Here is a 26,804-nt window from a genome sequence, read left to right on the forward strand (position 1 = left end):
CGCACACACACACAATGCACACAAACCCAAATATACACAGGAGAAAGCAACTACACGTGCACACACATTTACACCCACAACCACAGACAAACATGCACACACACTTAACAGTATACACATGCACACACACATACAGTATGCACAAAAATTAACACCCACTCACAAACACACTAACACCCACACACACACGAATATGTACGCACTTACAATACACACACACGCACACAAATGTACACCCACACACCCACCCATGCAAAAACCAATCACCGCCCATCAATAATCAGCTTAAGTGCTACTTGCTAAGTTGCGGTTTCCCCCTCTCTCTCCCACTCTCTCTCTCGCCCTCTATCTCTCCCTCTCTCTCGCATTAGCGGTGGTTTTAAATGCGTCACCTCTCGTCGGCGAGCCGCATGCATTCCAGACCTACCAACAACTGCAGGTGCAGCCGCTTGGTCCTGCGGATGGTCCGGATCAGCCGGCGGCCCATCTTTTTAGCGTACCACACGGAGGCCAGCATGTTCGGTCCGGTCCGGCTACGGTTCAGTCCGGTTCTGCTGGGCGGTGTGACAGGGGGGTCCCCCCAGGGGGGAGGGTAACCGAGTGGGACTCCCTCGAACCTCAGCGTAGGGAAATCTCAGCGCAGGGGACGGGGGGGGGCGAAGGGGGGGGGGGGGTTTGGGGGGCGTTCTCGGAGATCCGAACTTTCCCCCCCCTCCCGGCTTCCGGCTGCTTCTCCGGGCGGCGCGGTTAGCGCGTTAGCGCTGCGCTACCCCGCGGTCGCAGAGGAGGAAGCTCGGTGGCGTTTATTAGAGTGGAGCAGAGAGAGAGAGAGAGAGAGAGAGAGAGACAGAGAGAGAGGGGCATAGAGAGAGACAGAGAGAGAGAGAAGGAGGGAGGGAGAGAGAGAGAGAGAGAGAAAGGGGGGAGTGAGGTAAGGAGCTTGCGTCAGGAGGAGGTGCTCCCCACCCCCCCTCTGTAGCTCCCCCGTCTGTACCCCCGGCTCCAGCTGCCGTTCCCAGGAGTCAGGGAAAACAGCTGGAGAGGGTAGGACATACCAGTTCTGGAGGACTCCGGATATGAGCCTGCTCTGTTCCCCGATAGAGAAAGAAAGAAAGAGAGAAAGAGAGAGAGAGAGAGAGAGAGCCCTCTCCTTTCCCCCATGTTTCCCCTTCCAACCCTCCCCTCCTTTTCCAGCCGTTCCTCTCTCCTTATCTCCTCAGACAAGCCCCCCCCCCCCCCAGGTTGACATGATTACGGAGCAAGAGGGCTTAGTGGCAAGGACAAATGGACAGAAGGACAGAAGGACAGCAGGGGCAAGGTGAGGCTGGCCATGTCGTGCCCAGATGCCCACATCACCACCACCTCCTCCTCCTCCTCCTACTCCTCCTCCTCTCAGTGACTCAGCAAATAGAGCTCTGAACGTTGACGCGACTCGACTCACGGACACGTCTCACATGACATGTCGAACACGATCAGGCAACCACCAACACACCTCAACAGCCACCGCCAACACACCATGCCCCCCCCTCAAACCCCCAGTTTCCCTTTCGTTACTTTCTCCTTTCTAGACATCTCGTTCCTTCACACAACTTCTGACACATACCTGCTATCTGAGGCGTCAAGGAGCCCACAATCGTTAGCGCTGCCGTTAGCGCAACTTTGCCTACCGCCTGGCCTGTAGTGAATGTAAACGGCTAATCTGTAGCGGTTTATGCTCAGTTTAAACGGCCATTCGATGAGTGAGAACTCAATTAGCACGCTCCGTTAGCGCGGGTGACAGGTCCCGCGTTAGAGAGAGACATTGCGTGTCTGCTGGTCGTCTCCAATTCCAAACATGGCACGATGCAAGCCTATTCATAAGCCACCTGCCCTCTCACGGCATTCACGATGAAAAATATAAATATCCCCCAAAAATGACAGAGTAAGGCTAATTTCACAGTTCAGACGCAGCGGACAAGGTGTCGCTCACCTCAAAAAGAACCCTTAAAGTGCAAACTGAACTGTTGATAAACATAGTATACACAAGTATTCTCAACAATTCAGCAACAAAGCAAGGCTTCCTTGCCATTACTTTCCCGAGTCTAAGGAGCAGAAAGCATTTCAAACATGCAGGTAATATAAAGCATTTCAAACATGCAGGTCATGTTCAGGAGAAGGTTAGCAGGAGACTAAGCTAGCTGACTACAAATAGGAAGTTTAAAAATACTGATTAAATACAGACGATCTTCAAACATTTTGTATCAAAGCAGGGACTCTGCTGATAAACTAGGGATCCACAATAATATGGAGATACTGGCCAATAACAGCTACTACTGTCTACTATGTCTTGTACCAGCTATTGATATAGGCCTAATATAAAAAAAAATGTTAAGATTTCTATTTCATTTTTCTGTTTGCATTACAGTATCGGTAGGTTACCATGGCAGCAGTAAATACACTGAAATAAAAATACCAGGCATGTGACAAACAAGAGCCAAGTGTTTCAGCAACAACCAAAATATAGCAAGAAATCAATTTGCTAAAACGGTGTGCAACTCCGTAAGCACAAACACACTGAGACGTTCCAAATGTAACCATTCAGGGTAAAGGTAATGCACATTTTTACCAGTGTGTGCGCGTGCATGAATACAGCATTAAAGGTTGAAACGACCATCTTGCAAGTGGATATGGAACTCAACTGGGCCCAATCATCTCAGAGAAAGTTGCCTGCCCTCAACCAACAGGCTTTTACAACAACCCCCCTGGAACCAGAGAGGGGGGTGGAAGGGAAGTGACATCACACACAACATACAATGACACACTTAAAATTATCAGCACATCCAGAAATGTAACCAAAAAAAAAAAAAAAAAAAAAAAAAAAAAAAAAAGCACTACAAAAAGCATCTGGAATATAACCTCATTCAAAATCAGAGTTCACGGCGGAACCAGACGATACGGAGCAACGAAACGAGATGCTGAAGTGACCATGCTCCTTTTATTTCTGCAGCACAGACATGAAGCCAAAAACATGGAGGAACTAAAGAAAACATCTCAGGTAGCCTTCTCCTGCAAGCTCTCATGCACTGTAGCAATACTGCCACCTACGGGTGGCAAAGCATACTGTAACTCAGAGAAACAGATTTAAAAAACGAATAATGGAAGAAAAAACAAAAAAAAAAAATACGAATATGAACAACACTGCTTCCCCAAAAATGACGAGGAATACTTCAACTCAGCTGAAGTATGAAGTATGGCAGACGACCAATCATTTTGTGGGAGGCCAAAGGCCAGGGTGGGGCTGGAGCAGTTGCTGGCAGCAGAAGCAAAAAAAAAAAGAAGACATTTTTAAATGTCAAATAAAGAAATACCAAAAAAATCCAAAATGACGGCATTCCACGGTGGGGGTTTACCTGCAGGAAGGTGTCGCTTTGTGCGTACAGGGTGGAGAAGGTGGGGGTCGGGACCTCCTCGTTCCCTAACGCGGGCGACCCGTCGAAGATGCACTCCAGGGACTCTACCTACAGAGGAGTACGCAACTCAACCGGTCACAGTAGGACAGGCCCATACGACAGCTGACAAGCGCGGGTCAGCTGATCTTTAAAAACCAGGAAATACTGACCTTTCAGAGCCAAAATGTCCAATCACGACCAGAGCAGTGTGTAGTGAGTGATCTCTCAACGAGCATGTGGGTAATTCCACATCAACTCGACACACTTTTGGACCGCATCGTCACAGAATTTAATGAGATTTAGTGTGCTGATTGGGCCTGATTAGAAACCTCTGGATTAGAAACTTTTCGGATTATTAATCTAGGAGATATGAGCTAACATATTTGCGCTAATTTCTGTGGCTCAATGACTATGCCCCATCTCCATTACTGTAGATCGTAAAGAAATGGTTCTTAAATCTCAGTCTAGGTCTTCTGTAGCTTTTACGCATATATTATGTTCACCACAAAATGAAATGAGTGATTATATCATAAATTTGATAACCTATATATTATAATGCCAAATTGCCAAGATATCATTACTTGAAGTTGCATCACATGGTTTTGGATCTAAATCACCAATTCCTGATTTTCCACCCCGGGAGTCATTTGTGAAGACAGTGTGGCCAATCAGTAACACTAAATGCCCTGGCGAAAAGAGAATGAAGGCTGGATTTGGATCCGGAAGTGTGTTGAATTAACATGGAATTACCTGTGTAGACTCACCACACAGACCCTTAGTCCTTTACTTTTTTTCCCCTGACTGAGAACTTTTGGGCCAGTTTCACAGACACATATTAAGTCCTAGACAAAACTCTATTTTGAAGGGAGATTCTGCATATAAAACTCAATTTAGTCCAGGATTAGGCTTCATTTGTGTCCATAAAGCTGGCCATTTAGGATCTGAAAAGTCAGTATTCACCAAAAATCATGAAAAATCACCCCCCTGGCTGAAAGAAGGACTGTAAGAGCCTGAATCAGACCAATTCGCATAGTAGAATAAACACTAGAAAATTGGACAGCAGTAGCACAGTAAACTCAGCAGCACAAACGCAACATTAAACCATCAAACGCTCATCAGACATGTGGATTAGCCTGGGCGATGGGTCTAGCCTGGGAAATGGTTTAGCTTTGCCGATGGTTTAGCCTGGATACGCAGCAGACAGAAGCGTTGATGGCCATGAGAGAATGAGGTAATGAGGCGACATTTGGCGGAATTCAGCTGCCATTGAATTTTCCCAAATATATTGTGAAGTATTATTACATCTGCACAATACATGTAATTAACACAACAGACTGTGCTTGGTTCTGACAGTTCCCTGACAGGTACACTAGTCACAGGTTCACTGCATTTGGGATACATGGGGTGGTAACAAGATGGCCGCTCCATCTGTCAGGGCAAACGAAGCCAAAGGACGGCTGCGTCACAACTCTAGAACATTCTCTGGGGATGAAGTACAGGAGCAGCGAAGAAGAAAAGTGCTCCACTGGCCACAAAGTAAACTGAGGCTCAGTACTGTGCTGTAGGTTAATGGGATTACCCCTCTACCATTGGCCATCACATTGATAACCTGGTATCACCTTCCTGTGTACCTACCTGCAAGGCATTCTGGGTAAGATAATGTGCTGGAAGGGTCAGGAAACGGTTCTGTCATTTGATCGGTTCTAGTTATTTTAAGTTACTCTTTTGGTCACTGGATAAGTTGGCTTGACATTGCCAACTGCAATAGGAGCGCCACTTAAACAAGATCACAATTTCTCAGATGTATATGACCATTGGTTTTATAATACATCCCCAGCAAACTTGCTTCATCATCAGGCTGATGGTAGGTTATGAGCAGCCTGGTCAGACTCATAGTGCTGTAAGGTTACGAGCAGCCAGGTTATGGTACTGTAGCCTGATTCATAGCCTACTCAGTAGCCTGAGTTCAGAATAGCTAAGACTTCCTCTATGTGTCTGTTTGACATTCTTCTCACAGATCTACAACAAAGATTTGATTATGAGAGGGTCATGTCAGCAGCTCACATTACACTTAATCTGACAAGACAAGATTTGGTTACTGTTAAATCTTTCTCAAACTCTCTTAAATCTCCCTAAACGACACTCATGTGCTCTGGATCAATCTTCCTTAATCTAACCATTTTAAATTCACATGGCTTTGATTATCTGACAGTGCCAACTTCATCATGCCAAACCAGATTTAATCAAGGTGCTACAATTTCCGTACATGACCTGTTTTCGTGGTAATAACTCAAACTGTGATGTAGCGCAATAGAAAGCTGGTCTTCATCAGCTCTGATCAGGAGAACGGTAATAAATCACATGAGATATGATGAACCACAGCTGGGGTCAAAGGTCAGCTACAGTCACTCATATTTTAATTATGGCTGCATTGGCCTCATTTCCTCACACCTTGAATACAAATTACCTGCAATGACATACAATAGCCATAAGGTGGGGATAGAGATTCATTAATTTCTAATTTGTCAGAATCTGGTCTCTCAAACACAATTTAACTTCAAATTGTATTTTCTGCTACTAATTCCAGGTAGATATTATTGTTATTAAGACAGGGCTACAGGTTAAAGCAGGTCCCAGATTGGGGTCCCTAACCCCAATCCCAGTAGGTCCTGTGGCTCTCAAGGAGCAGGGTTGGGGACCCCAGCAGACCCTGTGGCTCTCCAGGACCAGGGTTGGGGACCCCTGCAGTCCCTGCAGCTCTCCAGGACCAGGGTTGGGGACCCCTGCAGACCCTGTGGCTCTCTAGGAGCAGGGTTGGGGGTCCCTCACCTAAGCACATCAAATTCCTCGATGGTCACATACTTCAAGTTCAAAGAGGCGAGATGCTGGACAGAAGAGAATCTCCAGCCCTCCCAAAAGCCAGTCGTCACGTCAGAGACTCTGAGCGGAGGAGTAAGCTCCAAACAGTGACCTTTCTGGGCTCCGGTCACCTCCACTGTGACAGCTGAAACCCAGTTCCTCGGACTGACACGCAGTGGCACTCCAAATGTCTGATTCTGACGTGGCCTTTGAAAAGGCCAGCCCAATTGCGCTCTAGCGTGTACCAAAACCTGCAGGGGTCAAGCTGGCAGCTGGCCGATTTATGCTTCTTGCAACAAAGTGTCTGCTGACAACTCTGAACTATAAATGCAAAAACGTTGTCGGACAGAAACAGTGCACCTTGTTACTATAGGAACCAGCTTCTCCTTAAACCCGTCCATTTTGCCAGCTAGCTATGTCAAAAACTGAAAAACAAGTAGCCACATAGTAGACTAGTATCCTCGCCTTTTGTCTTTTTTTTTTTTTCGTCGGCCAATCACGGCTGCGAAGCACTTCGGATGGGCGTCTGCGCCTGTGACCTTACAAAAAACCTGCAGGTACAGGACACCAGTCGCTGATGTGTCCTGCTTGACATGAGGTGTTGAATATGCATCCGTGGACTAACTATATAAGGTTACATGAATTAGCACTAACGAATGTAGTTGTTACTGAGAAGTTTGTTACTGAGAAGTTTGACTGTACAGCATTGTTAATGCATTTGTACATCAATGCATTTGTAACAATTCATGTTAATGCATATTTTAATGAAAAATATGCATGAAATATATTACAATGTTCTTGTAATATATTTCAGAATTGCAATGACTAATTATAAGTTTCCTGTGGTTTGCTAATGTATAAAGATTTATGTAACTGATACAGTTAGCACTAACTAATAATATCATGCTTTATTAATGTATTTGTATATCAGTAATTCATCAGTAACAACTACATTATTTAATGCTAATTCATGAAATTTATTGTGAAGTGTGACCAAATGTTTTTAACAGGAAGGCACATGTGGTCTGTAGCGTTAGCTCAGATCTTGATGTAAAACAGCAGATCAGATGACTGGAGTACTTATGTAATTAGGAGCAGGAGTTGGCGTGAAATCCTAAAGCAGATTGGGCCTTGATACGCGCCCCTGGCACAACGTGTCTGAGTGTGCATCATTCTGCACGCAGCTCTGAGGGGCAGTGACGTCTCTCTACAGCACGCTGGGCCTTCTCACCACATGGTCTGACTGTGGACAGGAAGTGAGTGTAAAAGACAGAGTGTGTGTGAGAGTGTGTGTGTGTGTGTGTGTGTGTGTGTGTGTGTGTGTGTGTGTGTAAGACAGACAGAGAGTGTGTGTGAGAGAGAGAGTGTGTGTGTGTGTGTGTGTGTGTGTGTGTATGTGTGTGAGCATGAGCGTGAGTGTATGTGTGTGTGTGTGCGCGTGAGAATGAATATATGTGTGTCTGAGCGTGTGTGTGTCTGAGTGAGTGTGTGAGGGACTGAGTTTGTGTGTGTAATATAACTGCACAGGGATCTGGAGTTTCAGATCCCAGACCAGCCCAGTGGCTCTTGAACCAAATAACAAATCACCTACAGAGATTCTCCTCAGCAACACAACCTGTCCAATCAGAATGCAGCACCAGCACCTAGATCCTTCACCTCAATAATATGATGCTCTCACAACCGCTGACCCAAATTAGGCCCAAAAGAAAGCCTACCCAACCCCCACCTTCGCACTGATAGGCTACAGGGGGAGTCCTGTCACAACCCTCTGTGTTTATGCGTGTGTATGCATGTGTGTTCAAATCAAGCAGCCAAAACAGGGCTTTGTTTTCTGATGCTCATTTCCTGGTTTTGTAGAGACGCTGCTCACTCACCAGCGCCCGTAAACTTGACTTCCACGGGTTTAGAATGCTTTCCCCCGGCTCATGGATAGCCAGTGGGTGACGTACAGTAACAGTCACTTGGTCTGTATTTACTCCACAGTCTATGGGTTGCATGCATGCGTGTGAAAGCCCAAAGCTCTATGACAGTACAGAAGACGGACAGCAGAAATGGAAAGCACGGTTAGGGCAGGAATGGGGTGGGGTGGGGCGGGGCGGTTGGACTGGGATGAGGAGGGGTAGGTCGGTAGAGGGGCAGTCGTACCTTCATGGGGGAAATGTGCGCGTGGGACACGAATCCGTGCACGTTCTCGATCTGGGACAGGTTCTTCTCGGCCACCTGCACCAGCTCGGGCCCCGGCACCTCGTTGGGGAGGCTCGGCGAGCCCAGGTCCGGGGGCGGGGAACCGTCCTCATCTTGGTACCGGTATTTCTGAGAGAGGGAGAGAGAGGGAGAGAGAGAGAGAGAGAGAGAGAGAGAGAGAGAGAGAGAGACGCAGAGTCAGGTGCTGCAGGCTGAGGGTGAGGGAACTGTGGTTCGAACCGAACTGTAGATTCACAGGTAGGACTCATTTGACCACAGGGAAGATCGCCCCCTACCTGTCCACCAACAACACTACCAGCAGCATCTTTCTTTTCCCAGGTCTCCCATCCATGTACTAACCAAGCCCACACCTGCTTAGCTTTAGCCATTCAGCACAAGCAGGGTGTATGATGGTATGGCTGCTAACAAAAGGTGGAGTACTGCCATTCCCTGGAGAAAGTGACTTAACCTGAGCTGCTTCAACTACTATACAGTTATTTAGCTGATGCTTTTATCCAAAGTGATTGAGAGTTGATTAGACCAAGCAGGGGGCCAATCCACCCTGGAGCTATGTGGGGTTAAGAGCCTTGCTCAAGGGCCCAACAGCTACACTCATCTCACTTTGGCAAGACTGGGACTGGAACCACCAACCTCCCAGGTCCCTCCCAAGCACTCTAGCCACTAGGCTATAGGCTGCCCCACAACAAATCTATTGAATATTTTTAAAATGTCAGCTCTGGATAAAATATTTTCCTAAATGTGACTCAATCGCACAGACTGAGCGTAGTACTACAACTGCCCTGTAGGGGGTGTAAGAGGGCAGGTCAGATCATGTGTCAATTCCCTGTCGTTTTCACACACTCTGTTAAGAAACGGGCTTCTCTACTCAAACAGATTCTGCTACTTTCTCCCCTTCCGGGTTTCAGAAAACGTCCTGGTTTTTTTGTAATTAGATGACACAATTAAAAAGCGGCGCTCCGGATCTCGATGGAAATTTCTCTCCTGGCAATAATTTAATGAAGTCTGCCCACTGTAGCGTGTGCTCGGCCATTCTCCTACCGGCTCCTCGGTGGGAGACAGACCGGCCGTCTTTAGATAGAAAAACAGAACGGCCGAGGGTATTAAATGTGCTGGAGTCGAACGTACGGCTTAATTAAGCGGAAATCTGTCGACGTGCCTCCGGGGATCACCTGTCCCCAAAACGCTTTCGCCTGCGTCGGCTTTGCGCTAGCGTCCGTCCGCGGCGGTACGAAGGCTGGTTACTGGCTGCGGTTTCGCACAGTTGCCATGTTATGCAAAGGGCCTCCAGCACACTGTACTGCCAGCCTGGCCCTGCTTGTTCTGCTGTTAGGGAAAGGGCTGGGTGCTAATGAAACAGACAGATGGGCACAGAGAGAGGGAGAGGGAGAGAGGGAAAGGAAGGAGAGAGAGGGAGAGAAGGGAGAGAGAGAGAGGGAGAGGAGGGAGAGAAAGAGAGGGACAGTGAGATAAAGAGGGAGAGAGAGAGAAAAACAGACTGAAAGAGGGAGAAAAAGAGACAGAGAGAAAGAGGCACACTGCACTCTCATAAGCAGTGCCAGAGCTCAGACTGTGCCATTTTCCACGCAGAACCAACCATGTTCAACCACGCAGAACCAACCATAATCTCTCTGAGTTTCACCAAGGGAGAGTCATTACCAGCAATTCTGCCCTACTCCCCCTGCAGGTGTATACCTATCCATGACTGTTTTACACGCACTCACAGAACTAAAACATCAGCATCAATGCACACAAAGATAAAGGCCGTGTGAAATACGCATGCATGCACACAGACACGCAGTGCTCCTGTGAATTCACCAAGACGAGAATAAAAGGAGGAAAACTCCTTCAGGGAGAGATAGCCTAAGCAGTTATGTCACTCACACACACACACACACACACACACACACACACTCACACACTCACACACTCACACACTCACACACTCACACACTCACACACTCACACACACACACCTCCCCAGGACTATGCTAGAATAGGTCTCACACTGTCACTGTAGAGAAACACAAGCTGGGAAGAAAAAGCTGCTCCAGCTGTCAGCCGTGAGGCTCTGGCTCACGCAGCCTATGGAGAAACTGCAGGGACCACCACACACTGACGGCTGTTTGCCTGCACTCTGACACACAATGGATCCCTGCTCTTTGACACGGAATGGCTCCCTGCACTCCGACACACAATGGCTTCCAGCCCACTGACGCGCAATGGATCCCTGCCCTGTGAAACTAAATGACTCTCAGCACTTCGACACACAATGGCTCCCTGCTCTTTGACACACAATGGCTCCTTGCCAAGGGACACGCAATGGATCCCTGCCCTGTCAAACACAATGAATCCCTGTGCATTGACATTGACATAACGGCTTGATACCCGTTTGACACAAAATGGCTCCCTGCCAGTCCAGTTTCCCAGAGGAAGAACAGGGCCTTCAGTGCACAAGTGCAGCTGAGGGCCTGGTCCACTCTATCAGCACGACACACTACGAGCGTCAGGGGGGGGAAGAACAGCAACACATGCTCAGATTATAATTAACACCACTGGGAGTACACAGCCTGCAGAACCGAAGTGGGAAATGACACTCAGCAAAAAAAGTGCAGTAAGCAGTAAATTAAAGGTCAACTAATGCAACTCCAAACTAAGGTTTCACACCTTTCCTAAGGGTGGTGTGAGCCGTGTGTTTTTGCTAGAGATGACTAAAACTAAACTAAACACGAAGACCCAATAAAGAGTCTATCATGAGTTCATTTTCAAAGAAACTACAATTAATCCAAGTGCATTTACATATTCTGGAAACTATAGAGTGGGGGTAACTGGAGTGCCACTCGATGAATGACACACTAAGAAAAATAAAGGGCTTTCAGTATTTTACACAAATGCAGACACTAAAATTCACCACCACAATTCTCCTTCATTTTTTATTTGGCCTAAAAGGTCAATGCACATGAACCCCCGAGGTTATCCTGTTTCCATAGCAACAGGTATGTGGCTGGGGTTTTTGTTGATTGGTGGGATGTTGTGGAATTCCCCCAAGACTCCTCCCACAACTCATCATTAGAATTCACAGCACGGATTTGAGGGCGATGTTCTGTTAGTGAGGAGCATCTGAAGTGATGTGAGCCATTGCTGAGCGCACACGCACGCACGCACGCACGCACGCACGCACGCACGCACACACACACAGACAGATACACTAAAGTTCCCCCATTGTATTCTATTCTATATCAACTTCAATGACCTGTAGCCAGAATGCACACAAATCTACAGAGAAGGGGAAGTAAAAGTCAATATTTTGATTCCCAAGGCAATTTGCTGAACACGAAACCACTAAAACACTAAAACTGTAAGAGAGAGAGACCAGCCACATGGGAACCCCATGTACAGTTGTAAAACATTACTGTAAAACTGTAGGACACTAGGCATTGGGGAATCCCATGTACAGAAAGAGCTGTGTTCCTGCAGCGTGTTTCACAGGGAAGCTCGGTCATGGCCGCCAGTCACTCAGAACAGAGACGGTGCTGTCAGTGTCTACCGGCCGCAACTCGAGCCATCACAGCTTCTCTGTGCACTTCTACAACTGTTCAGCAATTTTAACCATTTGGAAAAGGTTCAAAGAAGGGCAACTAGACTGATTTCTGGTACAAAGGTTAAGAGGAAAGACTTAAGATGCAAAATCTCTTCAAGCTTCGTAAAAGCAGATTCGGGAGAAATGTGATTGAGGCTTTTAAATTCACTAAAGGGATCAACAAAGTGAACTACAGGAGATTATTCAGGCTGAGTTAGGTTAGCAGAAGGAGGCATAAATGGGAATTGGCAAAGGATTCCACACAGACATTAGGAAGTATTTTTTCAGACAGAGAGTGGTCACTGCCAAGATATGCCATGGAGGGAGAAGCGCTGGGGGTTTTCAAGACCAGCTTGATATGTTTTTATTTTAATTTTAAATGGAACTTGATACTGTCTAGCTTTTAGGTAAACGAAGCATTAGGTATACTTCATAGCGGAAGGCAAAGGTGAGCATTGCTGGGTTAAATGGCATGTTCTTGTCATTATATGTTACGTTAGCATCCATGTTCTTCTAGAAGATTCTACACCTTCAATCTGGTTCACTGGCGATGATGCCATTTCAAATTGTGTTTTGTATCCCGAGCTGTCAATGCGAGGAGCAGCTTTGCCAGGTCATGTTGGAGAGGCAGTCTCCTGAGGCGTGTTCAAACCCAGCCAGGAACAGACTGCAGGTAAGCCATGTGCCAGCAGGCAAAATGGCCTCTTTGCATCATGAAGATAGCTCATGAGTTTACATGTGCTTCTTAATCAGGTTTTTCCAACACATCACAGGGAGAACATTTGTTAAAATGACTTCTAGCGTTTAACGTATTGTATATTCCACAGTGACTCAGACACAGACTATTCTGAATGCAGGTTAGAATAAACAGATGGACATGGGCATATTAACTGGTGCTTGGCTTAGGTCCCATTTGTACAAAATGAAGCTCAGTCTGAAAGTCATAAAATCTCAGCTCTGTCACCTTTGTGTACAGTAAGGACTCCCTAGAATGGTGGTCAGACCATTAGCCACACGCTAACAAGGTAACAATGACTGAATGGACAATACAATCTTGTACTGTATTGTATTTTCATGTAATCACAGATGTTTGCAATGTTCCATTGACCATTTGTTCAGGGAGTAGAGGCATCCATCCATTTTCACCCGCTTATCCGGAGTCAGGTCGCGGTGGTAGTAGGCTAAGCTGGGCATTCCAGGCGGCGGGAGGCGCCGGGAGGCATCCTGATCAGATGCCTGAATCACCTCAATTGGCTCCTTTCGAAGCGAAGGAGCAGCGGCTCGACTCCAAGCTCCCTCCGGATGTCCGAGCTCCTCACCCTATCTCTAAGGCTGAGCCCGGCCACCCTACGGAGGAAGCTCATTGCTCCTCCTGAATCCGAGGTTCGACCGTCGGTCGGAGCCTCCTTTCCAGCACCCTAGAGTAAGCTTTCCCGGGGAGGCTGAGGAGTGTGATACCCCACTCACACTGAAGAGGTGTGTCAGCCAAGACAGCCCAACAATGTCCAGAGCCTTCAGGATCTCAGAGCGAATCTCATCCACACCCGGCGACTTGCCGCTGAGGAGCTTTTCGACTACCTCAGCAACTTCCACCAGGGATATAGGTGCAGATTCCCCCCGAGTCTACAGGCTCTGCCTCTTCCACAGAGGATGTGTTGTTCGGGTTCAGGAGCTCCTCGAAGAGCTCTTTCCACCGTCCGACAACATCCCCAGTCCGGGTCAGCAGTTCTCCTCCCCTGCTGAAAACAACCTGAGACAAGCCCTGCTTGCAGTGCATTGGTGAAATGGCAAAAGGACTGCATTTATATAATGCTTTTGCCAGGAACTAGGGCTACATAAAGGCCTTTACAATGAATGCCGCTCATTTGCCCATTCACACACACACTCACTCACCAACGGCGATAAGCTGCCATGCAAGGCACCAACCAGCTCGTCAGGAGCAAATGGGGGTAAGGTGTTGCTCAGGGACACATCGACAGAACCAGGTCAGGGGATCGAACTGGCAATTGTCTAACTGCTACACAACTACTCCTACCTCCTGAGCTAATGGGGCAGTATTCAATTTCACCAGCAGCTAAAGAGAAGGTATTTTGAATAAGGACCTGACCCAGTTCTGCCACTGCGGTGTCCTGTCCCCTCACCTGGGTTTGTGAGTGGGGAAGCATCTAGTGACCAGAACTGCTCACCTCAGTCTCCTAGCAACCACCACCGCCCACCAATCAGCTTGTGCGTTCCCCAGCAGCCTTCAGGGAGCAGAGGGGAGGAGGGGGGCAACAAGGGCCGTATCCGCTTCTGGCCATAGTTACATAATTAGCCCCAACGTTCAAACCAGTGGTGGCCAATCATGTACCATGGAGGTTTGCATTCTAACCGATCACTACACCTGCTGACTTCACCAATCAGTTCTCTCCTCTCTGGCTGAAGGTAATCGAAGATGATTGGTAAAATCAGCTAGGGTAGTGATTGGTTGGAATGAAAACCCGCTTTAGCTACATTTTTTGATAAGCGCATGAAAGACAGCCAAAGACCGTTCTTGTGTTCAACTCTCTATATAAACCATTTTCCTGTGATCTAATCTGCAAGTGAACCAGTGAGGGTATATACAGCCAATTAGCTGATTTAGCCAGAGTAACTGGTGGAAACAAAAACCTGCACACACACACACCGCCCTCCAGACCAGAATGCCCCCCCTCCTGCTCAGATGACACATACAGTATCAACGCAGCACCTGCTGCTAAGAGCGTTCATCCTCACTATGGGTTTCCCAGAGAACAGCGGGACAGCAGATAAATCCCAGATAAATCTGCCTGTAGCCTTGTGGTTAAGGTGCATGACTGGGACCCGGAGGGTCGGTGGTTCAAGCACCAGTGTAGTCACAATAACATCTACTGTATGCAGCCGTTGGGCCCTTGAACAAGGCCCTTAACCCCACATTGCTCCAGGGGGGGTTGTCCCTCCTGCTTAGTCTCATCAACTGCAAGTCGCTTCGGATAAAACCGTTAGCTAATTATGTAATGTCATGTCAAAATCTAAAAACCCTGTCTCGCACTCAGCCAGTGGAGAGTGTGCAAGGAAACATTTTAATTCAGTATTTAATCATTAACATTGTGCAGGTTTTTAATGAGAAGTGGATGACAGAAAAAGTTATTCTCTCACAAACTGGGACAGGAGGGCTGCAGCCCCGGGCTCAGAAAAGAAATGAAATTGAACAGAAACAAAAAGCAGAGAATCGTGCTGCAAAAGCACACCTGCTCATCTCCACAGCCAGTGTCCTGAGAGCATGGATTCTGAATGCCGATTGGTTAGCAGCCTTGCTGTATCAGCTTCTGCATGCTGATTGGTTGGCACACTGGCTGTATTGGGTTTCTGAAAGCTGATTGGTTAACACCCTTTGTGTATGGGCTCAAGTTGAAATTTTTTTATTATTTTTGACTCAAATTAGTTGAGTGTCATAAATATGTTGTTTATAGGGCACACTAAATATACATGTTGCACACAAAAATACAGTTTGACAAAAGTATGAAGAAGAAAAAAAAAAAAAATCTAAATATATCTGCTAGGAGGCCATTCACTTTGGTAACTTTGAAGCTCAATACCTCAAAACCACCCTGAATGCAGATAAAACCTTATGAGAATTCATAAGAGCAGATAGATAATTCCAAGGTCACAGGCTTCTGAAGCCGAAGCCGGTTTCAATGCCTCCTGTAATCTTTCAGCCCCAGATCGATACTCCTGTCCAGCCAATAGCACCTTTAAATAAATGACTAAGACCCCTTTCCCACAAAGACCACATTCAAACATGTTTGAGGAATAGGCAGTAAAACCATGGGGAGAATGGCTGTCCGTAATGAATGAGGAAACGGAGGTGGAGTGATGCTTCACACAGCAGAACGGGCTGCGGATGTTAAATGACCCGGATCATTTCCTCCTGAAACGCGTTCCGCATCGACGCGCTTTACTGAGCGCCGTCTGTTAACGCGCACCGTGTTAAGGCGCGCATCTCTGCCCGAAAAGCCTCTCACTCACGGGGGGGGGGGTCGTAACGTTAACGCCTGGAGCTGTTGCACTTGATGTGGACCCCCCCCCCCCCCCCCAAAAACAATTTTTATCTTGTCTCCTCTGTTTGGGTGAGTATGTGCCCATATTTCAAATAGACTATAATGCAATCAAAGAAACACAGCACGTATATTTTATTTCGGGTCACTACTGTAGTCACAATGCATTGTTCACCGCTGCACAGAGAAATGAGACAGTGTGACAAATTTAATTTGTCTTAACAGTATCTGACAAGCCTGTCAGAAAACCAACTCAAGTACATCTTTTTGGTCTTACTTACACTTTTAAATTCAAGAGACGGGAAAAATGGCCATCACTTCCTAAGACCTTATAATTTACAGTGTACATACAGTATGAGAATGCGCCAACACCCAACAAAAAATCCCTGTATAAAGTTTTTTTTAAGTTATAGATTAAACTAATATGACTTCCAATTATGTTACATCGCTACCCAGAATCAAGCTGGCATAATGCAATCAGCCAGGCAATCAGGGACAGCTCCACACTGCTCAGACAGGATCCCCCATCCCCCACTACATACACATAAATGATATCCACCAGAGGATATTTAAATGGGTAAGAAGGGGGGCAGCTTCACAACACATTTCCCCAAATACCCCAAAACCCGTTTATTATCTAGAGCAACAGACCCAGCTGAGAAGATGAGATTTATCCTTTTTTTAAATTTTCTTATTCAGAAGTATTAGAGAAAATGAATTCATGCATTTCTGGCCTGCCAATCATGAGATTAGCTTCTCATTGTCCTTACTGGACATTTTGAGGCAAGGACCGCATGCCACATCCCTCCAAAGAACCCCCCCTTCCCTGTTTCAAGGGACATGTTCCAAACCGCCGTTCCAAATTGGCCCGAGCACTTTGGTACCGCTGTTATCTTGCATGACGTGCAAAAGAAGCTTCCAGAAGGGGGGGGGGGGGGGGGGGGGATTTGTTTGAAAGCCAACCGTCGTAGTGGCAGTTCGCAACTCACTGCCGAGAGGATCTTGCCAACAGGCTACTGCGGCCTTCTTGGTAAACATCCAAAGAGTAAGTCTTAAAGTCTCTCCACAGTCAGAGCTACGTGCATTCGGAAAGCCTGGCACAAAGATATGCTGTGAAAATGTCCTCTTCGGTGCTGGCATCGTGTGATGTTGTTGCAGACGCGCATATCGGTTCTGTCAAAACAGTGGCTTGTTTGTATCACACCGCACGCTAACTGTGACAACAGGAAACGCTGTCATTTATTAATTTCATTAAAGCCCAATAACTATGAGCTACTGCGGTCATGTACCAGCTTGCTTGCTTAATTAATGCTTAATTTCTTGATTAATAACTGCAATTTTATTTAGCACTGACACAATATCTCAGTTATGGAGGGAGGTAGTCATGTTAACTGATATGGATAAAGAAATAAAGTTAAATGCAATAGCCTGCACTGTCCACCATTTTACATCACTTTACTAATTCAGGATCATCGATTAAAAAGAAAGAGATTTCACATGAACCAATAGATGGAACCACTGTATTTGGAGTATGGGTTGCAGCCAGGTACATTACTACATTGATAATGCTGAGTCTGTAGCGTAGAGACACCTTTAACCAACCAAGCTTATTCTCCAGTTTCGTTGAAAGATGCCGCCAGCACCAACATGGTTGGCTCCAGTATAGGCGTTTCAGCTACCAGCTTCAGAGTAAGTCAAGGGTAATACGGTAGAAATGTGGGGTTAAGGGCTTTGCTCAAGGGCCCACCAGCTGCACTGATCTTATTGAGGCTACACTAGGGCTTGAACCACAAACCTTCCAGGTCCCAGTCAAGGGCCTTAGCCACTAGGCTATAGGCTGCCCAGTTACTGCAGGGAGCAGAGCTCTTTAACAGATGATGGGGGTGTGTGAAACATGCGCTGTCCACGGCGTATCTAACATAGCCGGTATAAAATGCTCCCTCGGGAGCTTGAGGTCGTTCTGCTCCATTTGAGCCCAGCTTCTTTGGCCTGTTAGTCCTGACAGGGCTTTACATTACTCAAGACTGGACCCACTTTGCAGGAGTATGAAATCAATGAGCCGAACGGAGAGGGAACTCTTCAGCAGACGGACGAGGGGATGCAACTGATATTTATTGCCAGGAACACAGCGAGCAGATAACAGATCTTTAATTCTCTTTCCCTCTTTATCGTCCCGTCAATCTCCCCCCCATTGCCCTCTCTTTCTATCCGCTAATCTTTCCTCATCCCTCCTTCTCCCTCCCTCCTCATCTCTACCCCTCTTTTTCCTTTCCTCCTCACTCCCATCCATCTCCCTCTTTTTCTCCATTCTCCCTTTCTGCCTGTGATGTCATCAAGTTCTCCAGTACAGTATTTGACGTCACAAACTTGTCCAGCCTGCAAAGTTATCAAGTTCTCCAGTCTGTGATACCATGAAATTCTCGAGCTTGTGATGTCATCAAGTTCTCCATCACGTGATCTCCCTCCTCAGCTAACCTCCTGTGACATCATCTCCACAAGTACAGTATGAATCCTACCGCCTAATAGGAGAACAACTCGCAGCCTATGAGGAGAGAATGAACACACCCGTTTATTAAAACCCAGGCACCTGATATCTGTACTGACTGGAGGAAGCACAGACAGGTCAGTGTGGAAATGGGTATGACTGTTGTCTGGGTTTCATTAGAAAACCACGTACAACCAAAGCAACCACATTCGCACACAACGAAAGAACACAACTTTCTGGGGCGATATGGCTCAGGCAGTTTCCCCCGCCCGGGCTGTGTCGATGAGACTTCCAGAGTGATCTCTGGGATGGCGCGTTCTCTCCTGCCTAAGTGTGAGTGTGGGTGTGTTTGCATGAGTGTGAGTGTGAGAGTGAGTGTGTGCGTGTATATGTGTGTGGGAGTGAGTGAGTGTGTGGGTGTGTGTGCGTGTGTGTGTATGTGCACGCAAGTGTGTATGCATGCATGCTCCTTAAATACCTCTACTATTACTTGCAATAAAAGAAAATGTTTTGCAGCTTAAATCAGGAATATAATCGGGGGGAAATAATCCTACAGCACTTATATCTTCAAATTCCCTCAGAGCTGACTACAGATTCACATGACGACACAGGCTATCGGCCGGAACACAGTGACACAGTAACCGACCGCTCCTTACGCAACCTCGCTGCGAGCACTTGGCACGGTAAGTCACTCTGGATAAGAACTAAACGACTAAGTGAAAGCTTAATAACTCATCTAAGAGTTTCCAGACTGAATCTGAAACGCGGAATACTGTCACGCAGAAAAACTCAAAGAATCAGATCCTTGAGAAGCTGACATATAAAATATATCAGCGCTGCATTAGCAGTTTGGGCAGCTCCTCACAGAACCGCAGGTTGAGTTAGAGAGACGTGCAGGGCTACGATTTCGGCTGCGATGGACGGAATGAAAAACATGCGCGGCGTTTGAGGAGAGAATGAACACACCAGTTTAAAAACACAGCGTCACAGGGGCTTATTCAGCAGGGGCTCAGCTATTGGTTTGGAGGTGCTGAGACCCAACAACCAAACATCCCCATCCAGACTGTGCTGGGTAGACCGCCTGGGGCATTAGCTCCTGCCGGGGAGGGGCTGAAGTGGACGCAGCACAATCAGAGCGATAACCCCTCACACCAGGCTGTTATGTAACACACAGCAACACGCCAGTCGCCCTGGGTGGGTGTTACTGCTGGTAGACGAAACACACACAGACACACACACACACACGCACGCACTCGTGCACGCATGCACGAGCACACGCAAACACACAAACAAGCAAACGATACACGTACAGTACGCATGAACGCACAAACACAGACACACACACACATGCACACAAACACACACGACCGCACATACGCACAGGCACACAAGCACAAACACAGACATACAGTACACATGCATGCACATACACACAGGCACACACATGCACATACACACAGGCACACAAACACAGACACAGACATACAGTCCACATGAATGCACGTACACACATAAACATGTAGGCACACTTATAACAGTGCCTTGTGCAGGACCACAGCACTGAGATGTTAACACAGCAAGTGTTTCTAGCCCGTTTGCCTCGTAATTATATTTAACCGTTCATGAGCGGCTGCCTGTGCGCTCTACTGCAGGACGGATTAGACAGATCTGAAGGACCCAGCCCCAGCAGAAAGTACAGACACACCGCAGAGCTGAGAGTAACGAGCTGGAGGATACAAACCCACACCCACACACACACACACACACACACAGAGCAGAAGTACAGTACAGACAGCCCCCCCGACTGTGAAAAACCCCCCTAACACTGAGCTGCCAACACTCAGTCCATCAGGAACCATCTCCCGCCTCGCATTTTAAAGACGAAAACTAAAACACACACACACACACACTCACAGCGCGCACACACACATAGTACACGCACAGACACACATACTGTGCACACAAAAACACAAACATCCAGCTCCGGGCTGGCTAAAGACGGCTAACGGAAGCTAGCCCGGGCTAAGGAGCGCGTGGGGCGTTATTTAAAAGCGCAGGACAGCGGCGGGAGAGGGGGGTGGGGCGTCTAACCGCGCGCGACACGGTGCGTGTCCGTCACACGGTCAATCGGGGAAACGGACTCCTCGGACGGCCGGAGCGGAGCTGGCATTCGGAGAGCGGGAGGAAAGTTTTCCGGCGCGTTCTACGGGAGGCAAGCGCTCCGTGGAATTTTCCCGCGGGACGGGGGAAGGGGGGCGTCACCCACCTTGCATCCGAACATGAGAGAGACGGTGTTGCTGGTGCAGGCGACTTTGCAGTGGCACAACATGGGGGAGAAGCAGTCGGAGCCGGAGATCCCGGGGCATTTTTTCTCAGATTCCCGACGTTCCGGGACATTCCGGGCTCCTCGCCGCCTCCTGCCGGCTCTCTGCATTCGCCCTCATTCCCGAGCGCAGGCCATCACCGAGGACGAGGAGGAGGAGGAAGAGGAGGAGGGGGGAGGTGGGCTCAGAGCGGCGTGCTTCCCTCATCCAGCTCCGTTCCCCCCCGACTCCGGCCGGAATCCCGAGGAGCTTTCCGGGCTTTTCTGCTCAGCTGACGGGACGCTGGGATCAGAGCGCTCCCTGTGGGAGGGGGGGAGGAGCCACGGTGTCGGGAGGGAGTCTCCGGGAGCTCAGTGTGTGTGTGTGTGTGTGTGTGTGTGTGTGTGCGCGCGAGTGAAGGGGGCGCTATATTATTTGTCGCTGCTGTAGCAGAGGGACTCCTGCCATCATGTAGAGACAGTACTGTAGTACACACACACTCTCTCACACAATGCGCACACACACACACACAGTACATAGCACACACACTTAACACATACATGCAGACACACTCACACACACGCACAGCACACACACAAACACAAACACACACAAATACAAACACAAACACAAACACAAACACAAACACACACAAACAAACACACACACTCTGGCTCTGAGCAGAGCAGGCAGGGGGAGGGGCGCTGGGTGCAGTGAAGAAGCTCATTTCACGGGTGGATGGAGACAGAATCTCCAAGAGGCACATCGGTGGAAACACAGAAACAACGACAAGAGATACGACTACAGGAGAGACTAGAGAAGAGACTACAGGAGAGACTAGAGGAGAGACGACCACAGGAGAGACTAGAGGAGAGACGACTACAGGAGAGACTAGAGGAGAGACTAGAGGAGAGACTACAGGAGAGGAGACTACGGGAGAGACTAGAGGAGAGACGACTACAGGATAGACTACAGGAGAGATGACTACAGGAGAGACTAGAGGAGAGACAACTATAGGAGAGACTACGGGAGAGACGACTACAGGAGAGACTAGAGGAGAGATGACTACAGGAGAGACGACTACGGGAGAGACTACAGGAGAGACTACAGGAGAGACTACAGGAGAGACGACTACAGGAGAGACGACTACAGGAGAGACGACTACGGGAGAGACTACAGGAGAGACTACAGGAGAGACTACAGGAGAGACGACTACGGGAGAGACTACAGGAGAGACGACTACAGGAGAGACTACGGGAGAGACTACAAGGTTCACGGGCAACGCTGCAGAGGCACGTGGGTGGGGTGGGCCATATATATCTGACCCGTGCCTTTTCCCCATAACGTAACATAACATAATGCAACCTAAAAATGGTGAGAACATTGGTCAGCCCAGCAAAGCACACCTACAGTATACCTACTACTTAGTTTACCTACAAGGAAAATAGCAGCTAGCACCATATCGAGCCTGGCCTTGAAAACCAGGTTTCTGTGAGCTATTCCTCTGTCACACACCACCATGTCACAGGGATGGGCTGCTGTGGAGGAGGAGGTAGGGTCTTGGCGCCCTCTGTGGCTGAACGAAAAACACCAGCGGGCGTTTATGGTATCTTATAACCCACAAGAGTGATATAAATGACGTATATTCACACAAGGTCAGTTAGTCAAAAAATACTGCCACTCACAGACGAGTGTGTTGCTATAATACATAAGTGAAAACAAACATGTCATTCTCGGTCAAATGCAAGACACAAAATTGTCATGTTTCAAAATGCCCCGTGTTAATTTACACTCACAAGGTGCTCAGTCTGGTTCAAAATGGCCCTTTGTGTTCAAAGACTCGCTCACACGCTCACACGCACACACGCACACACGCACACACGCACACACGCACACACGCTCACAAGCTCACACGCTCATACGCTCAACGACACAAACACACACACCCACCCACCCCGACACACACACACACGCTCACACGCTCACACACACAACGACACGCTCACTCGCTCACACACACCCACCCACCCACACCCCCCGACACACACACACACACATACAGCCCACCCCCCCCGCCGTGATAAGTAGGATCTCTTCAGATCTCAGCAGTCAGCGTTTAGGAGGAACAGCGCAGAGATAATGGACGACAGAATAGCGGAATTTGTCGGGGTGCAGAAAAAGCCTCGCCCAGCTTTTAAAACAAGTTCTGTCGTGAGAGCTTTAACGGAGTCAGCGCTTTCGTGTTTCAAACAAAGAGCCCTTTTTACCTGGGACAGGAGTTCCCACGCTCCGGGGCTATCTCGATCACGGAACGCTGAGGCTCAGCGATGTTGGCGGAGATTCCCGACGGTCCCGGGTTCGAGACGGGGCTTCCCACTTTCATCCTCGCGGTCCTGTTCCGCTCACTCCGGGAAGGAACTTTCTTCTGACGTTCAGATCGAATCTGCTTACTAAAAGCCCCCACCTTCTCAAAGTCTCGCACAACTTTTACAGAGAAGAGCTGACTACGGGAAAGATAATTTAACTTATTTGATGGCAGCGCATAAAGTCAGCAGGATGTAGAACATGGTTGCCGCCATCTCGGCTACGTCTGAAACATCTCTGTGTGAAGAATTCACTATGACAAGTCAAGGCAATTTCATGTGTATAGCCCTTTCTATTGAAAACTGTCACAAAGACACTTTACAGAGTACAGACACACTCATTACTGCCGATTAGGTTCCCCGTCTCAGCGAGGGTGGACTCTGCGTCCTATCGCAACGCTCCGAAATTCGCGATTACAGACCCAACCTGTGAACCGGAACGCTGCCTTTAGATCCCACATCATTCCCGGGACCGTCACAAAACAGCTTTTTGACTGGTCACCAAGCTTAAAGGTCCCATACTGTGAAAAATGACATTTCCCTAGCTATGTGGATTATAAAGGAGTTGTAGGTGCTATAAAAACACTGTGAAAGTCCCCAAAGAAGTCCACATAATCAATATGAATAAACTGTGCTTTTAAACAGCTGTTTGGACTTCCGTAACTTTGACGTCACAACTACACACTCACTGGCATATGTCCGCCATCTGCACAGCCCACCTTGTAGCTGAATAAAAACCCGAGACAGTTGGTAAAAAAAATAATAATAAAATATAAAGTAAATAAAGCTATAATCTAGTTTTCATGAAAGGAAGATGCCCAGATCACAATTATTCCGCTTTCCTCACGCTATGTTTTCATGCTCATTTGAACGAATGAATATTTAAATTTCTCCAAGATATTTACCAACAGTACATGATTTGTACCAGCAGATGGGGCTGTTTACTATGACAAAACTTTATTTGTCTTTAGCAATATTTTAAGGGCCATAGTGCAGTTTTCGGGTCCATAAACGGGCTGCCACAGCCTGGAAGACACTGCGGAAAGGTCCGGAAAACAGCTGGGGCTCTCCCACTATAGCTACCGCCGTTAGTGCAGCTGTGGAACCAAGGCCATTACACAGGGTACACGTCAGTAGCCAAGTTTCCATCCAAACGCTTTGCAAAATGTTACATGAACCTCTGAAATATCGGCAAATGTGGATCACAGTGAGTTTCCATAAACTGCTGTCACGCGAATATTCTGAGAGGGCACCACAAGACTGCGTAGTGAAGAGTGCCACCTGTGGGCTTAAGCATGTGACTGCGGTCCCCATCATGGTATCATTTATTCGAAAAATCCCCAAATAAAAAGCACCGTTTATCGCATTTTATCGATACAGCAACTTTTCCCACCTGTACCAAAGGTGGAGGTTTTTTTGCCTCATTTTAGTGTTTCGACTCAGGTTTAATTATGCAAAATGAGATTTTGTGTTTAGATGGAACACCCCCCCCCCCCTCCACACTCACTTATGCATGTACACACAGGTGCGCACACACGCATGCACACACACACATATGCATGTACATACACGCACACACACACATATGCATGTACACACAGGTGCACGCACACATGCATACACGCACACACACACATGCGCGCACATGCACACATGCACACACACGCATAAACACATATATGCATGTACGTACGCACACACACACACACACACACACACACACAGACACACACACGTGCACATGCACACACATACATAAACACATATATGTATGTACGTACGTACGCGCACACACACACACACACACACACGCACATATGCACGTACACACAGGTGCACACACACACACAGACACACACACGTGCACACACACACACACACACACACACGCATACACACACATATGCGCACACACACACACCCCTCTCCTGTGGACAGAAGCAGCAAATTAAGACACACAGCACGCTCTGCGTTCTGCAGGATTAGCATGTTGCAGGGTCATCAGCAGGTTGGCTGGAGGACTGGGAATAGCATTTCAAACAGCCCACAAGATCGATCCCAATCCCAGCATTCCCTTGGACCACCGGAGCCCAGCTAAATCCTCATTAACTGACCCAGGGCATTAACCGCAGGGATCGCATTGGGTTTCAATGCAAAAGCAAGCATTAGACTGATTTCTCATCTGCCCAACAGCCCTTAAAGAGTACACAAAGCACAGCAAAGGGGAGGACATTTGTAACTGCCACCAGTAATTTAAAAAAATGTTTGCTGTGTAGAATGCTCCCCAACTTCAATCAGAAGGATGACCTTGAAACAGCCCTGCTGAAGTCACTCTCGAGGGGCACTGCAGCAGGTCAGAGCCAAGATGGAAGTCAAGTCGCTTAAAGATCAGGGTGCACCAATGATTATCCAGGGACATAGCATTAGCATTAGCGCTTCAGATCCGTACAGCCCAGGAAAAGCACCTCACACAAACTAATGGAGCGTTTAGACTGAAAACACAAGAGAATATTTTTCAAGTTGCGTTGTCAGTTAAAGGACAGGGGGATGTTACAATAAGGTAGATCATGTATGATCAGAGATCAGAAAGTATTGTTAATAGACGGTTATTATTAATATTACTACTGTACACAGAGACCCTGATGGGTGATCTAGTCCAGGCTTGATGCAGTGCGACAGTAACAGTGAGCTCAGATAGACTGAGTGGCCTGTTCTCCTCATCGTGTTTTCTTACCTACACAGAGAACGACTTATTCTTAAGACAGCCATTAAATGCAAATCACAGCCTCTGACAGCCCTGCGAGCAGCAGGGGGAATTCATTGTGCGTGATGAACGGCACTCTGGGTAAAAAAAACGCTCGCTAATTACGTTTACAAGCATGTAAATGCAAACGGGAAAGACGCACTCAACTGCAGTCAAACTGGATCGCTCCTCCTCATACCTTCTGCGTACACCAGGGGGCAGTGTCGAGTCATTAATGCGCCTTCTCTACTTCAGTTTCCGAACTCAACACTCTTACTGTTAAAGTCATTATTACACTGAACAGGGACCGAGTTAAATGCACTCGAAGGTGCCCGTTCTTCATTTCTGCAAGGTGTCATCTTCAGTAAGGCACATTAGTGCCGTTTCGCATTGCCGGGCTCAGTAATTCTCCACAAATTACTTTGTTTGCACCTGTTTATTAACGGCATATGTCGAACAATATAAACGCAATGAACACAGGCAACTGGGAGCATCTGTTTGTGGCGATTAGGCAGATACAGACGATTCGAGTCCTCGACGCAAACGGTGTCTGAATGGCAATTTAGGAACGCTCGGTGGAAAAAAAAAAACTATGTAGGCAAAATAAAAGCCAGTAATGTTGCCCATTCACCACAAAACAAGAAATTATCCCACTGTGTCCTATTCAATTCCAATCATATTCCATTCCATTCCAGTGTACAGTAGTCTATGTATTCTATAGAATTCAATTATATCCCACTCCATTCTATTAAATTACATTCTATAGCTTTCGATTCTATTCCATTC

The 26,804-nt window shown here is 47.5% G+C and overlaps 1 protein-coding gene across 21 annotated transcripts in view; it reads right to left on the reverse strand.

Moving 5' to 3' along the window:
• dlg1a (discs large MAGUK scaffold protein 1a) overlaps positions 1 to 26,804 on the reverse strand; it is a 173,991-nt gene that overhangs the window by 87,667 nt on the left and 59,520 nt on the right. For 8 of the 21 annotated variants that reach the window (XM_061240209.1, XM_061240226.1, XM_061240206.1 and 5 more), the window contains 2 exons: positions 8,433 to 8,600; positions 3,390 to 3,497 (listed from right to left, as the gene is read on the reverse strand). In XM_061240209.1, coding sequence (XP_061096193.1) covers positions 3,390 to 3,497; positions 8,433 to 8,600 — 276 coding nt within the window. Of the gene's footprint in view, positions 1 to 427; positions 576 to 3,389; positions 3,498 to 8,432; positions 8,601 to 20,875; positions 21,134 to 26,804 lie in introns of those variants that run through there. The other 13 variants (XM_061240220.1, XM_061240219.1, XM_061240217.1 and 10 more) reach the window with 6 other exon arrangements.

Source organism: Conger conger, chromosome 4, assembly GCF_963514075.1.
Source record: "Conger conger chromosome 4, fConCon1.1, whole genome shotgun sequence".
In the NCBI taxonomy this organism is placed as follows: Eukaryota; Metazoa; Chordata; class Actinopteri; order Anguilliformes; family Congridae; genus Conger; species Conger conger.